This window comes from Antechinus flavipes, chromosome 4, assembly GCF_016432865.1.
Source record: "Antechinus flavipes isolate AdamAnt ecotype Samford, QLD, Australia chromosome 4, AdamAnt_v2, whole genome shotgun sequence".
Taxonomy (NCBI): Eukaryota; Metazoa; Chordata; class Mammalia; order Dasyuromorphia; family Dasyuridae; genus Antechinus; species Antechinus flavipes.
Genome location: NC_067401.1, coordinates 110,103,453 through 110,122,946, shown reverse-complemented (window position 1 = coordinate 110,122,946; position 19,494 = coordinate 110,103,453). Strand labels below are relative to the sequence as shown.

At 44.4% G+C, this 19,494-nt stretch overlaps 1 protein-coding gene across 1 annotated transcript; it reads right to left on the bottom strand.

Annotated features, from left to right (window-relative positions):
- Positions 1-3,203: 3,203 nt before the first annotated feature.
- MEX3A (mex-3 RNA binding family member A) lies at positions 3,204-11,385 on the bottom strand. The gene is made up of 2 exons (XM_051993834.1): positions 10,874-11,385; positions 3,204-6,439 (listed from the first exon to the last, which is right to left on the bottom strand). Exons 1-2 carry the CDS (start codon positions 11,325-11,327, stop codon positions 5,310-5,312), a joined length of 1,584 nt encoding a protein of 527 aa, XP_051849794.1. The 5' UTR covers positions 11,328-11,385; the 3' UTR covers positions 3,204-5,309.
- Between the last annotated feature and the right edge of the window lie 8,109 nt (positions 11,386-19,494).

The window sequence follows — 19,494 nt, the reverse complement described above, 5'->3', positions numbered from 1 at the left end:
TAGCCGTCTAAAGGGAGGGCAAGGAGAGAAAGAAAGAAGGGGGGGGGGAGTGAGAGAGAGCAAAATCCCATTGGGAGACAAGGGGTCCCCACAGAAAGACAAGGGAGGAAACCAAAATGTAGTCAGAACCCACTCCTCAAGTTGTTTTCCCTGCCCTCTTCACTAAAGACACACACACACACACACACACACACACACACACACTTTGTTGGAGCAGAAAAGAGGCAGGATCTTTAAGTAATAATAATTTTAATAAAATTAAGTTCTTAATAGCACATTTAACACACTAACTCCCCACCCCTTTCTTGGTTTCTCTGCATTTTGTGCAACATCGTCCTGACTCCATTATTCATGTTTTTTTTTTTTTTTATTTTGCCCCTATTTGTTTCCTTTTTCCTTCGCAAATATGAATTCTTGTCTTCCCTAGATGCCTCAAATTAAGTCTGACCACAATCCTACTTCTACATTCTACAGTGGGAAGACATCCCCTCCCCCTGTCCTGGGAGTAAAAATCTTACCATCCCAAATTATTGGAGGTTCCCAGGATACATAGCACAGAGTGGATGGAAAATCTGTTCCTGGTGGAAAGGATGGAATAAATGGGAAAGTGGAGATGGGGATGTGTGAATCTGGGCCATGAGGAGCAACCCAGAATCCCTCCCTTCCCTCTCAGGGCACAGAGAGAGACAGGGCTACTCCTTCACCTAACCCCATCCTGGGAAGGGGGAATTCTTCCTGTGGTGGAAGAGGAAGGGAGGGAAGGGGCCTGATTTGATTGGGGGGTTGAGGGGAGGCAAGTACTAAAGAAATCAGTTTCCTCCTTGATGCAAGTCTCAAAAGGTTAAAAGAGCCAGGGCCCCTACTTTGGGAGGCAAGGTGAAGGTATCTTTGAGATTAAGGAAGCAACACTTGCTTCCCCAAACTGGCTCATTCCTCTGACATCTCAACTTAAAGATTTGTGGATATTGCTGAATCAGAGAGGGGTGACAGGGTCCTTCTGAAGTGATTACTGCCCTTCACCTGCTTCTGTACCATTTGGCTCTGGTTCAGCCCAGGATGTGGGTATCATTAGGGAAGGAGACCTTAAGCCTAAGACCCAATCAGAAGTCCTTCCTAAAAATTTAACATCCATTCCTTTTATTGCAGTGTTGACTTATTTTAGGGAGTCTGGGTGTGGATCAGGCAAGGATCTGGGGAGAAAAGTCATTCCAGACCCAGTGGAACTTTGAAGTTCCTTGGATTTCACAAGACAAAGGTGGGATGGGAGATGATCTACCAAGCCCGGAAATGAAACCTTCAGGACTATGATAGATGGACAGGTGGGGATAGGGAGGAGGAGATGTGATATAGTGGGGAAAGAGTCTAAAGCAAGTGGGATGGAGGTCAAACTTTCAGGACTTTCCACTTTCGAAGTTATGTTAGCATTCTCTTCTTACAAGATCAAGGAGAAAAAAGATCCTTTTGGAATGGGCTAATGTAATTGCTTGCCAAATGTGGGAACAGAGAGCAGGACCCAATAGTCCCTCCATTAATTTCAGGGGTGGGGGACTAGAAGAGTGAAGAAAAAAACTAAAGAATTGCCTCCCCTGTGCTCCTCATCTAGTCCTGTCTCATCTAGTTCCAAAATCAGTGTCTATTCTTCCAAGGAGCCTCCAAAACTCCTTTACCTCCAAACCCCAATTTACCCTGCAAATGGAAAACAGGAATTTTCGGAATTAACTCCCTCCCTTCCCCACCCTCCCCCCCAGAAGTCCTAAGTCTAGCCAGGAAACTGTCCCCACTGGGTATCTGAAGAGGGGAGGGACTCAGGGTAGACATGGCCACCTCTCCCTCCTTCTCTATTTTCCGTTTCTTTACGTCTTTTATACATTCTACTGGACCCAGAGGTCCTCAATGCTACTAAACTTTAAGCTATCTGTATATCATCTACTCAGTAACTAGTAATTCTCTCTCTCTTTTTTCTCTAGGATTATATGAAATAAATTTGAATTATTATTAATAATTATTATTTTGTAGTAATTTTTTTCTTTTAAACCCCTCGACTTCTTTCTTCTCTCATTTTTTGGTTAAAAAAAAAAGTCTATTTCTCTTGAATCTTCTCACCTTTCTCCCTCATTCAGGGTCCCGCCCCCCAGGGCAGGATCCCCTCCTTTTCTACATTGTTCCCATAACCCCCTCAGAGTGTGGGGGTACAGTGGAGAGTTCCCCATCCTCTCATTCTCTATTTCTTGTTCATCCCCTACTTTGTCTGGCTCAGCCTGGCTAGCCCCAATAGAGAGGTGGAGGGGAGATATGGGGCTGGGAGAGCTCACTGAATGAAAGTGAATCATCTGCACCTATTGGTGACTCTCCCAGAAGAATGGCCAAGGAGAGGGGATTAATTCCTCAACCTTACTTTCTCCCCTGCCTCCTCTCTCCCAGGTTTTGGGAGGGATCAGGCCTGCTTTAAACACCTCTGAAACACCTTCTGGAAAACCAAATGACATACCCCACCCCCTGAAAAAATTGGGGAAAAGAAAAAGGAACATAAACCCAAACATATATTAAAAACACTTTTTAAGCTTTAACTCTGAATACAAATGTATTATTTTTTTCTTCTCTCCCTACATATATTCTAAACCTTCTAAAGTTTTTTTATTTTTTTAAGGATCACTTTATCATAAAATAAAATATCCTTCTCATATAATAAATTACCTAATAAAAAGTCTTTTTTCCATATTAGCCCAGGTTCTTTGCTACATTTATATGGTAATAAACGCCTTTATTAAAATAGAATATTAAATTATAAAGAACTGCTTTTTTTTTTTTTGCTATTTTTGTTTTCTCCTCTGTATTGGACACCTCTCTCACTTGCTCTCCTGCCTCTCCTCTTTTGTCTCACTCTGCGTTTAAGTTTGTTTCTAGGTTTAGCTCGAGAAGTAGGGGGGCTGGATTGAGTTTTTCGAGCTCTCTAGATTAACAGTCTTCTGCCTTTATGGGATAAGGAATGGAAGGGGGCAAGGGGTGGAGACAGACAGCCCTTCTTCCCACCCCTCCCTCCCATCCCCCACCCTCGACAACGGAGGGTCCCAATTTGGTTTTGGTTGCTATTGTACAGACGCATCTTGGGATGGCTCATGACAATGAGAAGGATGGAAGTTATCACAGTATGGATTTTTATATATATATATATATATATATATATGTATATATATATACACACACACACACACATATATATATATATATCTTATTCCTTTCCCTTCCCTGACTTGGGGAAGGAAAGGGGAGAGGAGGAAGATGATGAGTTAATTCATGATAGGGAGAAGGGGAGAAAGGAGTTTCTCCCTGCCTCTCTATCTCTCTACCTCCTTACAAAGCAGGAAGAATGGGATTCACATTCTCTCTAAGTGCTTAGAGATCACTCAACAGTCCCACCCTATTAAGTACAAGAGTCTCTGGGTTCATCTAGGACTCTTCCCCTCCTGCTCCTTCCCCAGCCTGGCCAGCAGAACTAGGGGAGTGTCAAGAGGTCAACAGTAGCCCTGATATGGGCACTGAGGGAAGGGAAAAGGTGATGTATCAAACCCTCACTTCCAACCGGATAACCCTCAGAACAGCTCTCAGTGAGAAGTCCCCTCCCCAACTAATCCTGCGTGGCCCCCTCTTCGGGTCACCTTTCAACACCCAAACTATTGGACGGAAGGTTCTGAGATTAGCATAATGAATGAAGATAGAAAAATGGCAGGGGCACATATTCCCACAACTGGGTAGGGCTCTCACTCTTGTCCCTCCACCCAGTTTTCTGCCCCTACCAGGTCACAGAACAATTAGGATCCCCAACTCTGGGGGCATCAGCTTTCATTCCTTCCCCATCCGTGCTCCTGCCAACCAATCATTCCCCTCAGATGAATACCCCCCCACACACAACAGATACACAAATTTAATGCCAACAGATGGTCAAGGAGTGCAGGTGCCTCCCCCAATGCCCCTCAGATGCCTGCTGATGCCGAAGAGAGCAGGGTTAGGTTCTCTTGGGCATTCAGTGTTTCCTTTGTAAGGAGAAAGAGGTGGAGGCTGGGGGGTGGGTGGGGCTGGGAATGGAAGGCAGTTGGTGAGATCTAGTAAATGTGAATGTGAAAGAGTCATTGAGGCGCGCTCCCACCTTCCCCCAACTCCCTCCAGAGGAACATGGCTTCCCAAAAGCTGAGTTTAACCAGAAGAAAGGGAAGGAAGGAGAAGGGAAAGGAGGAGAGAGAGAGAGAGATGATAGGGTATAGAAGGAAAGGAAGCTCAAAGAGACAGGAGAGAAAGTATGACAGAGAACAGAGAGTGACAAAGAGACAGGAGAGAAAGTATGACAGAGAACAGAGAGTGACAAAGAGACAGGAGAGAAAGTATGACAGAGAACAGAGAGTGACAAGGGGAGATAGGAGCAAACAGAAATACAGCACAAATGAAGAGTGGAAGGAGAAACAATAATTATAGAGACTAGAGAGAAAAGGACAAGTATATGAAAGTAAGAGCTAAGAGAGACAGAGAATATCCCCACTTGTTCCTCTTGGTGCTTATTGTAGGGGATAGTGTAATTTCCAAACCCTAGCCTCCCATTATTCCTTTCTCTCCAACAATTCTCTAAAAGAGAAGAGGGGAGAGATGGAACTTCTTATGAGAGGTTTTCCCGTCTGCCCTATCCAAAAAGGAAATTCATCCAAAGTAGGATGGCAGGAAAGGCCCGGGAGTTTAGATTGCCTAAATTTATGTGTGTCTTTTGGATGCTAGGGGTGGGAAAAGGTGACAAGAGTTAGGGTAGATTAAGAGGTCAGAGGCTGAAGGTTTGGAATTATGGATTAGGGGAATTAAAGCATTCTGGGCTCTAGGGGTTTTGTAGCCCTTCCAAATTTCAGATGGCATCTTTACTTTCCATTCCCTGTCTTCCCAACAATCACCAAGAAAAGGGGAAGGGTGACTTAGTGAAGGGAGGGAAGGAATGGAGTGACGAGATGGGGTGAAAACTCTTGCCCCCAGCAAAATATAAAAGGTTCTCTTAGCTGCTTCCAGATTTGAGGGTCTATTGAGGTATTAGAGTTGTAACTCTCAAAGGGAACATCATTCATTCCCCATCTGCCCCTCCCTTATCTCCCCAAGATGGGACCATTGGGAGGGCATAAAGACCCACGTCCTACCCCACTCCCATAGGACTTCCCCCTCCCAAGTCCCAAAGCGGGGATCTTCAAACACCCTGTCCCCACAAGATTGCCGATTTCTAAAGGACCGTGGTGGAAAACTCAGTCCAAAGCAGGGAGGGAAGCCAAAACCGGGGAGGGTATTTAGGAGAATATTCGGATGGCTTGTGTGGCTGTAATGTGACAAACAGGACACTCAGGATCAGTTCTTTCGCAGATTCGTACAGCACACTCCATGCAGAAGAGGTTGTGTCCACAAGGGACCAGGGCTGCTGTGACCTCACTCTCGAAGCACACCATACAGTCTCGCCCGCCCCCTGCTCCCGCTGGGCTCCTCAGCCCACCACCCCCAAGTTTGGAGAAGCCCTGGAGGGGCTCCCCAGGTGGTCGCCTCGGAAGCCCAGCAAGCTCTGGGACGGCTGAGGATGCTGATGCTGGGGCCGGCGAGCGGTGCGACCCTGGGGGACCAGCCCGGGCCTTGGCTGAAGAGGAGGAAGAAGAGGAAGCAGAGGAAAAAAGGACGGAGGTGGGGGTGGCATTCTCCTGGCCAGCCCAGAGGGGAGGACTGCTCTCAGCCACGCTGTAGTACACATCTTGCTTGCCAACCCCATAGCCGGGAAACAGGTAGCCACCATAGCTAAAGTCACCCCCTTGTTCTCCAAGCCGCGGTGCCTCGAATCCTGACTCAACACCACACTCCCCAATACAACCCAGGCTGTTCTGTCGGAAGGTGGAAAGGGGTTTGCACCCTGGGGGATGGACTCTCCAGGCCTCAGAATAGCGGCTCTCCAGAGCAGGGTCCGGGCTACCAGACAGAAAGTCATTCTCATTGTTGTATTCAAGAATCTTGCCAGTGCGAACAGCAATGTGGGTCTCAATCTCCTCCCGGGCTCTTTCCACATTGCCCGGGGCGCCGGTGATTTCAAAGACAGGGTCTCGGTCCCGGCTGGGCGTGATGATGTAGGTGTTAGTCTGCTGCTGGATCCGCTTGATGGTGGCCCCCTTGGGCCCTACCACTAACCCCACCACACGATATGGCACTCGGACCCGGATAGTGACCTGGCCAGGCAGAGCCGGGGCTACGCCGAAGGCAGCCCCTGACTTGTTTCGGGAGGCCCGGATCATGGAGAAGTGCTCGGCTGCCGAAATGATCTCCCGTCGGGCAGTAGCCACATCCTCCCGGCGTCCTGTCACCATAAAGACTGGCTCCTCGCCTCGGACAGGTGTCTTGATGTAGGTGTTGGTCTTTGCTCGTAGTGCCTTTATCTTGCAGCCTAGCGGGAAAGGAAAGAGAGAGTAGAGAGGAAATGTAGGAGACCTTATTAAGACAGAAAATTTGGATTAATCTGGGCCAAGAAGAGACCACCTAATAGGTAATGACTACTTAATATTTTTATTTGTCCCCAATACAGCTATAGTCTCTCCTAATCCATTCAAAGATCCCCAATCTATTTACTCTTCCCAAAGACAATTTGACCCATCTTTCCAATCTACTAATTAACCCTCACCTAACCAATGACCTCCTAAGTTCATTTAGTGAAAGGTCACTACCTTTCTAAACTGTCTATATTTTCTAAACTGTCACTGAGTCCCTGATCCATTCAATGATCCTCCAAGACTACCCACCTACTTAATTTTCCTAATGACTTTAATATATATTCACTGTTTTCTCAAATTACTCACAGATCCACCAGATTCAAAATCCACATACTGACCGTCTCAGAATATACCCACTAATCCACCAAAGGTTACTAATTAAGCCTTGATGAATACTCACTGATCCTTCAAGTTTCACAATGGGTCCCCAATCAACCTTCAACCTATTTAATGACTCCCAATCTATCTAATGATCCCCAAATATTCACTAATTCCAAATCTACTCATCAACTATAAATATCCACACACATCAGCTTCCAATCTATTCTTTGTCCCCTAAAATACTCAAAACTTCCAAATCAGTTTACTTGCTGGCTCCCAATCTACCTAATACCCCTCCAGACCTTTCATTGAGCCTCTAATCTACCTGGTTCTCCCATCTACTTCTGACACTTAATCTATTTACTGATCCTCCAGTCTACCTGTTAGTCCCCCAATCCTGTTCAACGAGCCTCTAAAAATCTATTAACCTCCTATATTCACCCATTGATGCCCCAAACTACCTACTGACCTCCAATCCAACGAAAGACCCCTTGGAATCTACTCAGACACTCTCCCCAATAGATTCACTGTCTCCCTCTGCTGATCTTTGTCTACTCCAGTCCTGTTACTTTTTCAATTTAGCCCTGGCTCCTGTCTGTTCTCAAATCCATATAGTTTGTAGAAATAAACAGAGCAAGCAGAGGAAAGAGATGAGCCTAGAACCAGTTATAGAGAAATGGGAGAAGTGATAAAAGATGTTATCTTGGACATATAATTCCTGTCCCCTTCCTCCTCCCCCACAAAGAAAGATGAGAGGAGAGGAGCAGGGGCCAGGATATATGTATGTGTGGTAGGGGGAAAGTAAGGTAGATGGCTCTCCTGCAACTCTTCAGCTTTTTGGGCTAGGTGAGAAGTGTTACAGCTGTGAGGGTGGGCACAAAACAGGGAGAACAAGAGAAAGGCAGAGACAAAGAGGGAGATGCAAAGGAAAGTGTGTGTGTGTGTGTGTGTGTGTGTGTGTGTGTGTGTGTGAGGAGTGGGCACCTAAACTAAGAGCCCACCCCCACTAGAGGACTAGAGAATCTTATCTCCTCTCTTTTCCATGTGTATCTTATGGATCCACGGGGAACAAACAGGACACTTGATATGAACAACTCAGACAGGAATGCTTCCTTAGTCCCCTACACAAATCACAAACAGTTCACTATATCAGCTGGCAAGCTACACACACACTCAATATCACTGACAAATACACAAACACACATGTACACAGATCCAAAATTCACCCCCCAATCCCTCATACAAACATATACATACAAAATATACATGTTCAAACAACCTACAGTTATCAACTGTGTTTTTAAGATAAAGCCAAAAGACACTTTCATAAACACTCCTGTTACATACAACATCCACACACCTTAGATACATCCACATCCTTCCCCATCCCAATGCAAACACAGAACATTTCCCATAAATTGGTGCACTCTGTTTTCTGAACTTCATGGACCTCAAATATACCCTAGGAACCCTTTTTCTCCTACCTTGACTTTCCCAGACTTTCCACTGGCTGTTCCCCCATGCTTTCAATTGTTTCCCTCCTAATCTCTACCTCCTGCCTTCCCTGGCTTCCTTCAGGTCCCAGCTAAACTCTCATTTCCTGCCAGACAACTTTTCCAATTCCTCTTAAAGCTAGGTCCTCCCCCCCACTCCGGGTTACCTACAATCTACCTTGTCTACAGTTTGTTTGCATGTTGTCTTTCCCATTAGTGTGGGAGCTTCTTGAGAGCAGACTGTCCTTTACCGTTCTTTGTATTTTTCAGAGCTTAGCACAGTACCTAGCACATCGGAGCATTTAATAAACATTTCTTGACTTGACTCTTTAACTTACAACCCTAGATCAAGGTTATTGATTATCTCCTATTTACTGGGTTCTCCCACAACCCTAGTCCACAGTTTTTCTGTCTTCCTGTGTCCTATTCCAGACAGTCTCCTCCTACAAGCTAGTTTGAATAGGAAGACTAGAAAATAGTCTTCTTTATCCTTTCTACCCACTTGCTACTGATCTCCCTATCCCTCTCACTTCATTATCCATAGTTATTTATTCTGTATTTGAGAGACCTGGGGAATGGTCAAAGGTTTCCTTCCTCAGCACCTCTGCTCAGAGGCAGTGAGATGGCTGCAAATACCTCAGAAGGAACACCTGTATCCAAGTTTGGGATATAGAACATTCAGTGTGATTAGACACCTTACAAAAAGGTCTAGGGAAAGAAGAAGAAACAAGGATGATTTGAGAACAAGAGGTAGAAATCCTGGGACTCGGAAGCCGGCAAGGGTGGGTGGGGGACTGACTAGCTGAGAAGATGCAAAGAAATATACCACAAGAAGAGAATTTTTTGGATGTGAAGACTCCCTTTGGTTCCGTTCAAGACAGACTGGAAGGGATTAGTACTACAGCAGGAGGGATGGAGGTTAGACTGACGGGAAGTATTACTATCATGGGGTTGAGTGAATCCCCTATCCTTTCAGAATCGGAGACTTTCCCCTAGTTCAACTTGAGAATTTGCCCATATGACATAGAGAAAAGAGACAAAAAAAAATCTCATGGGGATCCAGTCAGTCTGGGGAGCTTCTCAAAATTTCCTCTGTCTGAAAAAATGTCAGCTTTCCAGACCTACAATCTCACTTTTCAGGATTTCTCTGTTTTGAAGAAAACAGAAAATTCAACTTTCTAAACAAGCATTCCCAAAGAAATAGCACCTGGTCTGGGGAGGGTGGGATGAAAAGAGACTTCTTACTTTTACTTAGTTCTCCACCACAATCTCCTTTTAAGCCCTCATGCTCCAAGGGTGGAGTTTTTAAAAATAAGGACTAAACAGGACTCTAGTCCTTTTGCCACCCCACTCCAGCTCCCAGTCAGAATCCTACCCCTCCATTGTTTCCAAGGATGGGACAGCCCCACCTCCTCTCCTTCCCCCTTTCTCATCAAAGTCTCTCTGCAATTTCCAGATCCACCCCCTCCCTCCCAGAGGAAAACCTGCAGAAGGAAGGATCCCCCAAGACCCCTGTTTGCTCATTCTGGGACTCTTTCTGCCTCCCAACTCTCAGCTTAGGGATGCTAGAGAGGAGGGTGTGGTAGAGACACATAACACTAGATTGATTCTGCAAATCGACCCCCCAGCTCAGGTTCAACTCCTCCCCGGAGTCCAATCACTCCAGACATCGGTTTCTAGCTCTCGCTTCCCAGAACCCCCATTTTTTCACTCCACCCGCAGCAAACCCACTCCTCAGGCTCCTCCTGTCACCCCTGGGCTTGCCAACCCAGAACAAAAGCTAGAGCAAGAGAAGGAGAGAGGGAGGAGGGGTGGGGGACAGGACCAGGATCCAAGGCCCAGGACCTCCTTAGAGGGAGCCCCCACCCCATGCCACCCCTAACATAGCCTCGGAACTTTGGTGAAGAGGTGTTCTGAAGCCCCCACCTCCTATAGTCTATGCCCCCCCCACCTTTCTCCTGCCCCTCCCCCAGGTTCCAGCCCTTCCCCCCCAGCCACACCCCCTTCCATTCCAACACTCAGTCCAACAAAGAGACACCCAGTCCCAGCTTCCCAAGCTTCATCTCCCCCAAAAGTATGTAACTCAGGGGGCCAGAGCGATTGCTGGGCACCCCTCCTCTAATCCCCGCCCACTTGCCAAGGGGGAGTAGGTGCAAAGGAGTGCCTATCCCTACATTCCACTAGCGTTTCCAGCCCAGAAGGGACACCCCCTCTGAGAATCCAGTCTGGGTAGCGAGACCACTAAACCCGACTCCCTTGTTGTTAGTATTTCTTTGTCTTAGGGGAGAATCTAGGGGGTGCTCCCGGAACGATCCCAATGGGGATCAGAAGGGAACTTTATGTCACTTGGAAATTGGGGGCGGAGGCAGGTCCCCCTTTGTGGTGAAGGGATGGAGCTAGGGACTGGTAAGGGGGGAATGAACTTTTCCCGGCCCGGGAGAAGGATGCTGGAATGGGCGGGAGGGGAGCAGGCGGGGATGGCAGGGTCCCGGTGCCTCCCCCCTTTCCCCCACTTACCTTGTCTGCCCACGATCTCCGCCACGTGTTCCGATGTGGGCACGGGGACACACTCCGTGGTGTTGCTGCTACTCTTGAGCCGCAGCTCGGCCTCTTTGTACAGGGCGCAGAGCTTGGCATCGCCTGCCCCTTTAGGGGCCGCCGGTGGCTGGGGCTGCTGGGCCGGGGGGGCCGCCGGCGGCGCTGCCGGGGGCGCCGGGGGTGGCGGCGGCGGGGCAGGCTGAGGGGGGGCAGTTGGCGGGGCGGGGGCGTTGCCCCCCCCACCTCCCCCGTCTTCGCCCGCTGTGGGGGCGGGGGGCTCCCCCAAACCAAGGAGGCAGAGTTGATCCAGGGCGAGCTGGAGGGCCCGCTCGTCTTCCAGGAGACCCCGGTCCTTCGCGCTCCCTCCGAAACATCCCAGTTCCCCAAATCCCCCATTTCTTTCCATTATTCCAGATACCACTAGACTAGGCATGGCGAAACAAAAGCTGAGAGAGAGGGAGAGAGGGAGAGAGAGGGGGAGAGAGGGGGGGAGAAAGGGAGAGAGAGAGAGGGAGAGAGGGAAAGAGGGAGAGGGAGGGGAGGGGAGAGAGAGAGAGAAAGAGAGAGAGAGGGAAAGAGAGAGAGAAAGAGAGAGAGAGAGAGAGAGCGAGGGGAGGGAAAGGGAAAGGAGGGGGTGTGTGGTGTGGGGAGGGGGGAACAAAGAACTGGGGAGGGGGTGAAGAAAGCAAGATAGAAAGATAGACCCTCCCCCTGCACCCCCCTCCCCAAGCACCCTGTAATCCGACTCCCCTCTCCCCCAGCCCCCTGGGGGGGGTGGGGGGAGTTGTAGCAAATTCAAGAGAGCTGCTTTCTTCCCCTCTCTGGGGGTGAAGGTGGAGGTAGCGGGGGGGCGGGGGGGTTGCGGGATCTCCACCTCCACCCCACCCGCTTCGGATCCAGAGTCTCTAGACACTCACAGTCCAGACGCCCCCCCGTCTAGGTTTCCCAGCACCAAGCCCCCCAGCGGCTCTCCGTCGCCCCCAATAGAGCCCAGCCCCTTCCAGCTCTCAAACTCTTTTGTTTTAAATGAACTGGATAGAGCAGCATGGGACTGACTGGGGGAGGGGGAGGGGGGCGGAGGCCCCGAGGGATGCTGGGAATTGTAGTTTTTCTAATCCAGCTAAGCGCGAGGTGGACGGGGGAGGGACTGGGGGAACACATTTCTTGACCCAAGCAAAAGAAAGATGCGCCCCGCATCCCTATCTCAGATGGGAAAGAAAAGAAGCATCTTGATGGGACTAAGTGGCCGAAAGCGGACTGAAGATGGTGCTATGATTTTGCTTAGAGGGTGTGTGAACAACCAGCCCGTGTTTGCAAAAGGCAAACGTTCTCCCCCTCCTTTCTTCCCAACACCCCCTCCCCATCCTCCTCCACCCCAGCCCCAGGTCCATCTTTCTTATGGAAATGAGGAAAGGCAGGAGGCAGGCCTGGGAGGAGGGAGGGGGAAACTGGGAGCAGGGAGCGGTCCGGCTCCGTCACTGCGGCTTTCTCTCTCTCCCCTCTCCCCCTCTCTCTTTCTCTCTCTCCCGCGCTCTCACTCACAGAACTAGATCCCGGATCCTGGCCTCAGTTCCATGTTCCCTGCAGAGACAAAGCTGAGTTATGGGGGGAGAGGCGAGCTCCGAGGTCCGTGGATATGGGGGGGAAGTGGCAAGAGGGAGATGTAGAGTGGGCCAGGCTGACTGGAATGGGGGACCACGGACCAAGGACGGAAGACCCCATAATCTCCTCTTCCCAAGTTGGGGGACTCGAAAGGAATCATCTACAGGCAGAAAGGTGAGTTGATCAGCTGTTTCGGGGACCAGACTGTGATTAAAATCCGCGGGCTCCTATTCGGAGAGCTGAAAATTAGTGAGTGATCGAGTTAAAGTGGGAGATGAGAGAGAGAGAGGGAGTGGTGGATAATGGGAAGGAAGCAAAAGGTATGATAACTTGGAATCCAGGCTTTCAGACTTCGGTTTTAAATGGAACTGAAATCCAGAAAAGATCAGCACTTTCTTTCCCACAATCACCCTTCCTATTCAACTTTTCTTCCTCCTACGCTGGACCTTGAGTCCCAGGTCAGGGCTTCGAGCCTCTGAGTTTTTGGGGATTTGACAAAATTAGATTGGGAGTGGGGTGGGGGATATGGGATATTTCCCCCCTAACATTCCTCTATTTTTTTTTTCTGAAGGAAAGAACTACCATCTACCAACTCCCCTACAAAGGGTTGGGGGGGAGGGTGGGAAGAGGAGAGATGTGTTGTAATTATCGCATAAGGAATCAAGGTCAGATAGACCTGAAAAGAACTTCTAAATTGAGTAATGCAAAATTGGGACTGGAGAGATGTTTGTTGTTGTTGTTGTTGTTGTTTTTTTTTTGGGTGGGGGGGTGCCTTTAAAAAAAGAGGTTATCTCAGGTGATTGAAGAATAATGTAATTACATTAATTCAATAACAGACATTTATTAAATACATTGTATCCAATTGTGGGAGAGACTAAAAGTTTAGATAAGACACAGTCCCTGAGGGAACCATGAAGTTTCCAATCCAGAAAAGGGATAATAGCTAACATTTATATCCTACTTCAAAATTTATAATACACTTTGCACATGTTATCTCCTTTGATCCCTTGACAACCTTGTGAAGTAGATGCTATTAAGATGAGGAAACTGAGGCTGGGAGAGGGTGTCTAGAGTCACATAAGCAGGTAAGTGAGGTGGGATTCAAATTCTGGTCTTTCTGATGATGCTAAGTCCAACATTCTATTCATTATGCCAACTACCTCTCCAGAGGCAGTTCAGATGCGTGAAATATATATTACATGATAAGTACATTAGAGTGTTGCAAAACACAGTGTTACATGAAGTCTGAGAGAGAAGGTTTCTCTACTGTTGTATATTGGGGGAGGAGAGTGAGGCAGGATGGGGCAGTGAGAAGATTAGGGAAGTTTTAGAATCTGAGTTGAAAAAGACTCCAGAGGGAATCTAGTTATTCAACCTCCATTTCAAAGACCAAGAAGCAGCCCATTCCGCTTTTACACAGCACTAATTGTTCATAAAATTTAGGCATACATTGAAACGAAATTGTCTCTTTGCAATTTCCACTCACTGTTCCCATTTCAACCATCCAAGGCCAAACAGCACAAATCTCATCTCTCTTTCACACAACAGCTTTTCAAATATTTGAAGAGAGCTATCAAGTCCCACTTAAATTTTGTCTTCTCTTGGCAAAATATCATCAGTTCTTTTATCTGTTCCACATATAGTATAAATCTCCAGTTCCTTTACCATCCATTCTTGTTGCTCATGTCTGAATAGGCTGCAGTTTGTCAGTGTCCTTTCTGAAAAGAGTTATAATCTATAGAATGGGTAGGGGAAGGCTTTATGAAATAAGTAGTATATAAATTGAGCTTTAAAGAATTGAGAATTAAACGAATAAAGAATTGGAGAGGGCATTCCAGGCTCAGAAGACTGTAAGAACAAAGACACCAAAATGGTGAAGTGCAGTACATTTGGGGATGGGGTTAGGGAGTAAGGCTGGTTTGATTAGAGCATACTATGCATGAAAAGGAATTTAAGATTGATTAAAGAAACGGTTAGATGGTGAAGTGGATAGAGCACTGGTCCTGCAATCAGGAGGACTCAAATTCAGCCTCAGATACTTAATACTTCCCAGCTGTATGACTGTGGGCAAGTCACTTAACCCCAATTGTCTTGCCAAAAAAAAAAAAAAAACCCACCAAAAACCAAAACCAAAACCAAAAACTGGATAGAATGAATTACTTTGTGAACAGCCTTGAATGTCAGGAAAAGGAATTTGAACTTTACTAAGTATACAATAGAAAACCATTTTGTTGCTATTGGTTTTTTGTTTTTTAACAGAAGAATGAAATTATCATTGAGATCTGGGTGTTCCACTCTTGGTACTGCCCAGGACTGGAAATGGAATTGGGCCAGTTTAGAGTTTAGCAAGCTGATGTCTGGATCTCTTTTGGATTTCTTTCAGGATGGAGAAAGTCATGTTTGTATTCTGCCTTTTTTAGAGACAAGCTCCAAGACTTTATTGTCTGTACCAGTTACTTTAAAAGAAAATAAAAATAAGCATCTATGGAACCCAGGAATGAAGGGAGAAATGAGTACAGTTGAAAGACAGAGAAAAGGACCATATAACATTAGCAATTGAGGGTAAAGATGCATGGAGATACTTGTTCTGACAAATCTCTGGTTCATTCTTGACTCAGTACATATTGGGAACAGTTCACATTGGAGAAAAGACTAAGGATGTGGAGAAGAAATGGGGCTGAGAGAATTGAGGGGAGAATGATGGAAATGGGGCAGTCAGGTAAAAAATATTGGGCATAGTCAGAAAGCAAACACAAAGGGACCAGGCTAGCAAATGCTTTAGAGTTGCCAGAAATGTGAGCCAGTTCAAAGTTACAGTAGATCTCCATATATGCACACATAATGCCTTTTTTTTTTTTTAAATTATAGAGGTGTCTGCAAAAATCCTCAGAGCTTGTTCCAGTCCCTTGGGGCAAGAGTGGGAAAGGGTGAAGTCCTCTACAGTTAATGGGACCCACCCTTAGTGGATGGAGCTAACTGTAATTGTCCACTTGCCAGATGCAGCCCTGCCCTCCACCTCATTTTTGATCTCTTGAGTTTCCTCCAGATTCTTGCTATGGAGTTTCAACTGTCCTCAGCTCTTTTGTCTCAAGCCAATTAAAGTCTGCAGATTAATGACAACCAAAACTATGACCAGGGGATTTGACAAGAGGCAAACAAAGTGGGGAGAGATGGGAAAGAGGGAACACATCTGCTGAATCTTCTTTCTCCCAAGAAGGAGAACTGAAATCCAGGGAGGTCTCTGGAGATCTCCAGGGACAAGGGCCCTTCCTGGCAGGCACTTGAAAATTTCACTTTAATAATAAGAGGGGATGTCCCCTAGAGGTAGATTAGGGATATTTTATTGATGCCTGGGAAGTCCTTATACAATCTGAATGCTGGATCATTGAAGGCATTCTTATTAAAAAAGACTGTGAGGGTGGGGAGAAGGGGGGATAAGTTGAAACACAAGGTTTTGCAAGGAACATTGTTGAAAAATTATCCTTGCATGTGTTTTGAAAAGTTTCCAAAAAAAAAAAAAAAAAAGATCGTGGGAGAGGTGTAGGAATTTGATGGAATGTTAATGCACATGAATAAACATACATATAATATATGTGTACATGTAGATGCACCTGCTTGAGCCTAGGCTTTGTATTCCCATACATACACATTAGGAGGTATATGTGCATGCAAGTATATTTTGCATTTTTCTGCAAGGCTGTGTGTTTTTGTGGGCTTGTGCAGATATGCATGAATGTGTGCTGCATGTATGCACATGTGTAGCTGTACCTATTAATAACTCATATCTAAACATTTTAAATTTTTTGAAGTATTTTACTCACAGGACGAAGATAGTCTAAAGCTTTTCTTTACCCCCTTCCCACTTTCTTCTTTTTTTTTTCTTTGAGATTATTTCTTTTTTTTATTATTTTAAAATATTTTTATCTAAAACAAATACAAAATAGAAAAAGAAGGAAAAAAATTATGTGCACAGCATAACATAAAAGAGAATTCAAAATAGACACTGAATTTCCATCTCAAGAAAGCATAAATAATATATCAGATATAGTATTCAAAACTATTCATTTTTTCTTTGCTTCCTTGTAAGGTTTTTTGGTTCTCTGGTGTTCACTTGTGATTTTATTCTTTTTTTTCCCTTTCCTCCCTTCTCTTCCCTCTCCCTTCCCCCAAGTAGGCTACAGTTACTTGTGGATATAGGTGGGCACATAACTCACACCCACAGACCTACACACACACACGCACACATACACACACATACATATACATAGATATTTATAATCTTACACATATACATTCATATACATGTATGTAAGTATGCTTGTTTGTCCTTTGTTTCTCTGAGATGAATAACATCCTTCTTAGGTCCAAGTCTTTCCATACTTTTCTAAATACAAGTTTTCATTTCCTACACTACAGCAACATGTATCTAGTTTTCTTAAATAGCCTAAAATAACATTGATTAATATGGCTGATCTATAGTTTCCCTAATTTTTTTCTCTTTTGATTGAATCTATTTTAGCTTTAACTTTGTCTGAAATCAATAATTCCTACCCCTGCTTTTTTTTCTAACAAATTCTACTCCTGATCATTATTTTATTTGTGTATATCTCTTGCTTCCTATCCCTGTTGACTCTTCTACTTTATTTCTACTCAATACCTTGCCTTGCAATTACATAATCTACCCTGCCCAGGATTCCTCCTTTATTCTCTACCCCAAACCTTTTCCTCCTACCTAACCTTTCCCTTATCCTACTATTGTTAATCTACACACTTTTTCCCATTCCCATTAGTCTATACTTCTTTCTATATCTCACTTATCCTATTCCTCCCCCTTTTTATTTCTTTATAAATTTAGAAGACTTTTATATTCTTTTAGATATATATGTATTATTCCCTCTTTAACCCATTCCCAATGTGAGTAGGATTCCAGAATTACCAGTTCTCCTCCCCCATTTAATTCCTGTGTCAGTTCTTGCTTCTGCATTTCATCCATATAACCTAATTACTCTTTTTACCTTTTCCTACACAGCTTTGTTTTTTAGAATCACTTCGTACTCAGCTACACCCCAGTCTTTTTTCAAATTACCCATTGATAATGATAATCTTAGACATATGGTTTACATTTCCATAGATAAAGCATAAACACTGTTCTTATTGAGTCCCTTGACATTAATCTTTGATGTTTACCTGATATTTCTCTTCAATCTTATATATCAAATTTCCTATTAAGTTCAGATTTTTTTGCAGAAAAATTCTGAAAGTCTGACAATTCATTGAATATCCCTTTTTTTTTTTTCATTCGCGATTGTGCTTAACTGCTGGGTATGATATTTTTGGCCTCAACTTTAGTTCTTTTGCTCTTCCATATATAATGTTCTAAGACTTGCAGTCTTTTAATGTAGCTGCTACTGTTAAGATTTATGTAATTATGATTTTGGCTCCATCATATCTGAATTGTATTTTTCTTGTTGTCCATATTTTCTCTTTCATCTGGGGGTTTTGGAATTTAGCTATAATGTTCCTGTTGGATTTCTTTGTAGGATCTATTTCAGGTGGTGATCAGTGGATTTTTTTTTTCTATTTCTATTTTCTCCTCTTGTTCTCTTTGAGGCAATTTTCTTTAATTATTTATTGTATTATTATATTAAGATTCTTTTTTTGTCATAGCTTTTAGTCTAATTATATTTTCTCTTCTTCACCTGTTCCCCAATTCTGTCTTTTTTTCCTTATGAGATGCCTCACATTCTCTCCTACTTTTTCATTTTTTATATTTTATTATTTATTGATCTCTTATAACTTCACTGACTTCCCCTTGTCCAATTCTAGTTTTCAAGGAGTCATTTTCTTTCTTAAGATTCTGGATTTGTTTTTCTAATTGATTGCCTTTCTTTACATAATCCTTTTTATCAATTCTTGGATTGTTCTAATTTAAAAAGAAAATTTCTTAATCTCATTTGATTTTTAAAATCTTTTAAAAGTTTTTCTATGAATTCTTTTTGGGCAAATGACATTTGACATTATTCATTGGGGTAGAAGATGCTTTTACTTCAGTATCCTTTTCTGAAGATGCACCTCAGTCTTCCTTATTACCATATTACCTTTCTATGATTGAGTTCTTTCTCCTTTGCCTGTTCATTTTATAGCAGATTGTTGGTGGGATCATCTCTGATGATTATACTCATTTCTTTCTCAGAGGGTCTTGTGTCTATGTATTCATTATATCCCTAGCAGAACATAAGCTTGTCGAGGATAGGGAAGGGAATAAGTACATACTATATAGTACCTACTATGTGCCAGACACTTTATAAATATTATCTCATCGGATCTATACAACAACCGAGAAATAGATGCTGTTATAAACCCCATTTTACAGTTGAGGAAAAGGGTAAACAGACTATTCAGTGATTTGCCTAAATAAATGTCTGAGGCCAAACTTGAACTCTTCCTGATGCTAGTTCTGTCCACTGTACCACCAGCTCCCTCACAGAACTGCTTACTTTTATTTCATGCATTTACAACACTTAGTCTGTAGAGGCGCCATACTTTTTTTACTGAATTGAAGTACAATGTGTAGTAATCCCATTTTGCAGAGAAGGAAACTGAGATTAAAGGGTAGAAATTGATTTACCAAAGATCACATAATTAGGAAGTGTCAAAGTTAAAAATAGAATCCAAATGGCTTCTGACTCCAAGTCCTGGAGCCTTTTATTGGGAAAAGAATTTTTCCTCTTCCATCACATTCTTAGCTATCTTATGCATTCACATGTGCAGATACACATGCATGTACACATATGTAAGTCAATTTCATTCATGTTCATGTACACACTGACATGTGGAAGCATATAGATCATATGTTTGTATATGTTTGTGTATATGCACTGGTTATATATGTGTGGTTATATATATGTGGCGTGCAAATGATCTATTGTTTTGTAAATTACTTTGCAAACTTTAAAATGCTATATTAAATGTCAGCTGTTACTAGATGGTGATGATGA